Below are 7548 nucleotides of genomic sequence, written 5' to 3'. Positions count from 1 at the left end.
GATTGCTTCCAACTATCATGAACACAATTTTTTTTTTCATCGATTAAACTTTTAAGTACTACGACTTTATTTTGATTTTGATTTTATCTTTTAACACATTGAAGACACAAGAATCATTGAAGTTATGTAAAATGCACATATACACAGCAAAGTACAACAAGATACATACAAAGTGCTTCACAAAGTTAGTAAAAACAGACAAACACCTATTGTTTACGGGAGCTCTGGTCGACAAATGAAATTAATATAGTTTATACCGAATTCATTATTTGGGGGGTTCAAGGGGGGTTTTAAAAGAGTTTAAAGGTGTTTTGAAAATCACAAAATATTTTTAATTTCTTTAATTTTATCCCAAAATAATAAAATATCCACAATAGTCTTCATAAATAACATAATTATTAGGTATATAATGCTGTCAAGACAAGAAAGGAAAGAAGAGTTCCAAATCATTGTGTTTTGATCCAAATGACAAAATTTTAATTTAGTTGATGTTGTGTTGATAAGTATTTTTATTAGAACCCACGCTTTATTAGATTCTAGGTATATCTTGTAATGTGTGAATAGTTATAGCTTTTAATGTGTAAATAGTTTTTTTTTTATTCACTTTATATTTTGTACAAACCTAGTTGTAGTTACTTTACTTTACTTTACTTTTATACTTGTAATGTACTTTTGTTGTTATTGTGTCTCTGTTTTAATGAATAAAAACTAAATACTACCACAGACTATCGTCACATATAGCTAATAATAAACTATGTTGTAACAAATTGTTGATACGAACGTTAGGCTTTTAAGACTTTGTAAATAATTACTTATAATCATATTTGTTGTTATAGTAGGATTGAAAAAGGAATATGTGGTATTCATTAATTGTAAATTTATTTATTTAATTCTAGTAAAAAAAAAAAAGTATCTAAAATTACTTCGTTTTGCCAATGTTTTCTTGCTATTATTAATGTTTTGAATGTTTCTGTCTTTTATTGTTTTACTACTATTTTTTTTCGTTCTTTCTCTTGTCTCTTATTATTCCATAGTAAACGTTAGTTGCCGTAATGTCTCTTCTTGTGGCTGTGGTGGGTATGTGAATTGAGCTCAACAGTATTATTTATTACATAGTATTTGTGTTTTAATAAATATATTTTTTAATATATATACCTATATTATAACTATACATATTATCTTATTTTATATATATTTATATATTATTGCGAGTATATCTATATATAGATTTTTTATTTGTAATATCTTTAGATTACTATGATTCATAACAATGACGACCCATCTGACACATTTTATTCTATTTCGTCTTCTAATGAAACAGATAGCGATGATAGTTTTCTCAGTCTACCCTCACTCAGTGATGACTTAGATGCACAGTTTTGTGACGCTTCAAAAAATTTTAACCTGATTCACATTAATGCCCAGAGTATACCCGCTCATTTTCCTGACATGTTGGCCTCCTTTCAAAATAAAAACTTGCATGCTATTTTAGTCTCAGAGTCCTGGCTGAAACCATGCCTCCCTTCAACATCATTCTGCTTACCAGGTTTTCACTTGATTCGGAATGACCGTTTGAGTCGACCTGGCGGAGGTGTTGCTATTTACTTACGATCTCATATTCCTTATACTGTTATTGATTTTTCGCAACAACATAATAGTCCTGGAGCAGAATACTTTTTTATCGAAGTCCTTTTCTCCAATACTAAGCTTCTTCTTGGTGTTTTTTATAATCCTAGCCTCACCATTGACTATTTTTTGTCTTTTGAAGATCTTCTCGAAAAGTTTTCTCCTTTGTTCTCACACACAATTATTATGGGTGACTTTAATACTTGCCTTCTTAAAAATGACTCTCGAACTTCACGCTTCACATCTAATTTACATATATTGCCACTATCTGCGACTCACGCATTTCCTAACTGCTTGCCTTCTCTTCTCGACTTAATTCTTGTCTCTTCTATCTCTCATGTCGAAAAATTTGGTCAATGTGTTGCTACTGCCTTTTCCTACCATAACCTTCTCTTTTTATCCTATAAATTAAGACCCCCTAAAGCTAAACGTAAAATTCTTATGAGGCGCAATTTCAATGGAATTGACTTTGAAAGTTTAGCCGTGGATGTTTCAAATATTGACTGGTCCGGAGTGCATGATGCTTCATCAATTGATGAAAAGATAAACCGTTTTAATTCCCTAATAACTCAACTTTATGACAAGCATGCCCCTATTCGTCCAGTGCGATTAAAACATCTACCGGCTCCATGGTTGACTGACGAAGTTAAGCGCCTACAGAAGAAAAGGAATATAGCCAAAGCTAAATATAGACTCGATCCCAATGGAACAAATCGTGAGAAGTACAGGAAAGCTCGGAATCGCTGTAACAGGGTGTGTAGGGATGAACATCAACGCCATATCTATAAGTCTGTTATTGAGGAAAATGACTCTGCCCGAGTTTGGAATTTCCTCAAATCACTGGGAGTTGGGAAGCAGCGACGTGACATTAATTCCCAAAATTTAAGTTTAAATTTACTTAATCAGCATTTCTCATCTTCTGTTACATTTGATAACATTACAAAATTTAATACAATTTCTTAAATTTCAGCTTCTACAACTCGTGATACTCCCTTTTTTTAATTTAGTCAATTCACGAATAGTGATGTTAAGAAGAATATTTTAGCGGTATCCTCTAACAGTGTTGGCTCTGATTGCATTAGTCGTCAAATGGTAATTCCTATCATAGATTATACAGTTCCTATAATAACAAATATTCTCAATTTTTCTATTAGTAGCGGTACATTTCCATCTTGTTGGAAAGATGCTATAATCATCCCTTTGCCTAAAAAGCCCAATTCTACTTCTTTCTCCGATCTTCGCCCTATATCTATCCTACCATTCCTTTCTAAAGTTCTTGAGCGTCTCACTTATAGTCAATTTAACTTTTTCCTATGTAGATACAACCTTTTAAACCCATTTCAATCAGGATTCCGCTCAGGCCACAGTACGACTACTGCATTAGTTAAAATCACTGATGATATTCGCATGGCAAAAGACAATCAAAAGCTCACTGTTTTGACATTATTTGATTTTAGTAATGCCTTCAATAGTGTGGACTTCGACATTTTGCTTGCCATACTGAATTCTCTTAACATATCTCCTATAGCGATTGACTGGTTTCACTCTTACTTGCATGGGCGCCGGCAACGTGTGCAACTTAACGACACTTTTTCTGACTGGGCTAAGATCAATGGCGGTGTACCGCAAGGTGGCGTGATGTCTCCACTCCTGTTTTCAATCTTCATTAATACTATTACTCGATATATTACTTCTCCCTACCACCTGTATGCTGACGATCTCCAAATTTACTTGCACACAAGCTTAACAGATCTGCCTAGTATGATTACCAGTTTAAATCAGGAACTCGAACGAATCAACTGTTGGAGCAAGGAATTTGGTCTGAAAGTTAACCCATCAAAATCGCAGGCTATAATTATCGGAAGCCCACAGCTTATTTCACGAATTGATTGGCCGAATTTGACACAAATAACTTTTGCCGGTGTTATAATTCCTTACAGTGAAAAAGTAAAAAACTTGGGTATATTGTTTGACGAAATTATGTCGTGGGATCCACAGATTTGTGAAGTTAGCAAAAAAGTTTTTGCATCTATCGGTTCATTAAGAAGGTTACGTAATTTTCTTCCCACTCCGACTAAGGTTGCTCGTGCTCAATCTCTTCTTCATCCTATCCTTGATTACGCTGACACTTGCTATCTAGACTTAAGGGAGGATCAACTAAACAAACTTGAGCTTCTCCAAAACCTCTGTATTCGGTTCATATTTGGTCTTCGCAAGTACGACCACGTCTCTGAGTTCCGTGCGAAACTCAAGTGGCTTCCTATACGTCTGCGCAGGAATACTCATGTGCTATCTCTCCTATATTCTATATTATTTAATCCCATCCTTCCGTCTTATTTGAAAGAACGCTTTGAGTTTCTCTGTGACTCACATAATAGATCACTTCGTTCTAGTGAAAATCTTACTTTGAAAATCGGCAAACACTCTACTGCCTTCTACAGCAAGTCATTCTGCATTGAGGCTGCACGGTTATGGAATACTCTCCCTTTACACATTAGACATGCAACATCACTGGAATCTTTCAAAAAGAAGGTTAAGGAACACTACTTAAGACTTTGAAATTACTGTCGCCCACTTCGTCATTAGTCACTGCTATTTGTATAATATATTGATATATACTTATTTGTTCTATTACTGTAATAATGTACAGTTATGTATAATATTATGTGTATATATGTGTATATGAGTATGTATGTTTGTATGTGTATATGTTTATATGTATTTACGTGTGTAGTGTATTTATATATTTTTATGTAATACGTTCTGTAATTTTTAGTATAGTTAATATTGTTTGTAGTATGTAGTATGTGTATATGTATGCATGTATGTGTGTATATTTGATTTTATTCTTGTTTTCTTTTATTTTAAGTCTGTACACCCTTTCCGCTTGTTTCACATTATCTCCTCTAAGCTGGTTGTCTGGAAGAGATCGCTGTTTAGCGATAAGACCGCCTGTTGTACATTTCTTTAATTGTTTAATAAATTGTAAACTTCTTTTAATGTGTACAATAAAGAGTAAATTATTATTATTATTATTATTATTATTATTATTATTATTATTATTATTATTATTGGCGATTACATATACCATAGCCTACCATGTAAAGAATATTGATCATAAGACCATTAAGGCACCAAGTAATGAGCTTAAATGAATTTTGTCAGTAAGAAATTTTGGAGAGTAGTATCGTGAAAATATATATGTGCCTGCGTACCATAATTGAATTGGCAAAGAAATTGCAGGTGCTCTAGCTAACCTTATTAATTTTAGCATTATTTCTGGAACATACCCGGACAGTTTAAAGAATGGATTTGTGAGACCAGTTTACAAAAAAGGTAAACAAAATAATTATTGTAACTACCGCCCTATAAATTTACTATCGTCGGTGGATAAAATAGTAGAGAAATATATTAGTAACCTAATATATGACTTTTACAATAAACATAATGTAATATACGAATTTCAATATGGATTTCAAAAAGGTAAAAGCGCAGAAAGTCTTTTAAGTAATTTTACTGATGAAGTAAATAGTTATTTAGACAAAAAATATCACGTTTTAGTTTTATTTATTGATTTTTCTCGCGCTTTTGACACCCTAAATCACAATAAACTAATAAGCAGGCTTAACAGCTGCGGTATTCGAGGGCCAATTCTTAAATGGTGTGAAAATTACCTTAGTAACCGCACTTTCAACGTGAAAATTGGAAATGACCTGAGTGATACTGTAAATATTACAGAAGGTACAGCCCAGGGATCTGTGTTGGGGCCGCTCTACTTTTTATCCTACGTTAATGGTATGCACAAGAGCATAAAAAATTGTATTTGTTATCAATTTGAGGATGATACTTGTCTAATTGCTGCTGATAAAAACCCTCAGACTGCCCTTAGCTTACTGCAATCGGACTTCGACTGTTTAACAAAGTGGTGTCATGATTCTGGTATTATAATAAATCCAAATAAAACAAAACTATTACATATAAAATCTCCATATTTGCGTTCAGTTCCCATAAAACATATCATCGCTCACACCCATAGCTGCCTACATATTTCTAGCTCTACCACATGTCAAAGCTACTGCAACTGCCCAACTGTTGAAGAGGTGAGTACTTATAAGTACCTCGGATTGATAATAGATAACAGCTTTAATTGGAAGTGGCACATTGAATACGTCTGCAACAAGCTCCGCCAGTTTTTAGCTAATATTTTGATACTAAAAAAAAGAATACCGCTTAAAATCAAAATTTTATTGTACAACGCAATTGCTGGATCTCACATTAGATACGGTCTAAGTAGCTACGGACGGACTTATAAAACATACACTGAAAGAATCTTGAAACTTCAAATAAAAATAATTAAAGCAATTTTAAATTTTAAGGATAGACATAAACACTGTGATGATGACCTAAATTTTTTTAAAAATTGTAATATCTTACCAGTTAATATTCAATTTAAGTATATAATGTTAAAGGAAAATTATTCAAATCAAAAATTCTGGCAACATATTAAACACCCTACTTACACCCGTGCTATCGCAAAAAACCGATTATGGACTACTAGGCGCATACACAACACATATGGTGAGCGAACTACCGCTTATTTAGTGCCTAGATTAATAAATAACTTACCATCAAAATTGATTGAAAGTATTACACCAATTAACTTAAAAAATAAACTTAAAAATTACTTTCTTGATACTATTGTGACTTGACATATTTAGTGGTGTGCATCTTTTTATTTGAGTTTGCCAGCTTGCTTCTAATAGGAGGGTGGATAATTATGTAATTATTATATATATATATTTAGTTCATTGGTTAATAAATAGCATTGTCATAAACCTGCGTGGTTTTTAATGCTATTTATATTAAATATGTACAATATTGTTTATTTGATAAATAAATTAAAAAAAAAAAAATACAATATACGTAACGTACAATATTTGGTTAATATATCTTACTTCAATCGAAATAAGACAAAATAATGTGCAAGTGTTGTAAACCACGAACTGAGCGACAATAATAATGACATTGTTTGATCTCCATCGAAAAGTTTATAAAACGAAATTAACCTTCAGTAATATTCAATACTAGCAGTTGCCCGGGGCTTGATCGCGTAGAAATCGATAATATTAATAAAGAAGGGCTAAATTTGTGTATAATAATTATATTACAATAATTTAGGACCTCTATGACATCTTGTGGGTCTCCCCACCGTGCCTCGGAGAGCACGTTAAGCCGTCCGTCCCGGTTGTTATCATGTAAACCTGATAGCGATCGTTACTCATAGTAGGGAATATATCCGCTAACCCGCATTGGAGCAGCGTGGTGGATTAAGTTCTGATCCTTCTCCTACATGGAGAAAGTGGCCTATGCCCAGTAGTAGGATATTACAGGCTGAAGCGTAAGCGTAGGACCTCTATGCATAACGTTTATGGTTTACCTTTCGTGCACTAGAACTGTCTGTCTCTCTCAAACAGGTTTCATGGAACAGGCGTGCGAAAAACAGTATTTTACTCGTAGATCTCTTCAAGCCATTTTTAGGTAGATTCAGCGATACAAACTAATCTATAAAATATTAAAAGCAAATATACATTTAAAATTAATTATAAAAAATATCTCTATAAAGGACAGGCGCATCATCATTATCATCATTATTAATTATTATTTATAATGATAACGCGCTGTTAATGCTCCGTGATGTTTATTTGATGTCTGAAAAGCCATTTTATGTATATATCGTACTACTACTTTACACATATATATATATATATATATATATATATATATATATATATATATATATATATATATATATGTAAAACATTACATCACAAACCAAGCATTGTTATTCGCATTGTGCTCACCGTAACAGGTAGTAACTGAAAATCAGTCGATCTTATCCAGGATTGATCTTTTAGTACTGAG

The 7548-nt window shown here is 32.8% G+C and overlaps 1 protein-coding gene across 1 annotated transcript; it reads left to right on the top strand.

Moving 5' to 3' along the window:
* Positions 1 to 1257: 1257 nt before the first annotated feature.
* Positions 1258 to 2589, top strand: LOC123668555. Its single transcript, XM_045602288.1, has one exon. It carries the CDS (start codon positions 1258 to 1260, stop codon positions 2587 to 2589), a length of 1332 nt encoding a protein of 443 aa, XP_045458244.1.
* Positions 2590 to 7548: the final 4959 nt, after the last annotated feature.

Source organism: Melitaea cinxia, chromosome Z (assembly GCF_905220565.1).
Source record: "Melitaea cinxia chromosome Z, ilMelCinx1.1, whole genome shotgun sequence".
NCBI classification, from domain to species: Eukaryota; Metazoa; Arthropoda; class Insecta; order Lepidoptera; family Nymphalidae; genus Melitaea; species Melitaea cinxia.
Note: the sequence above shows the minus strand (reverse complement) of the source record. Positions and strands in the feature narration are given on the sequence as shown.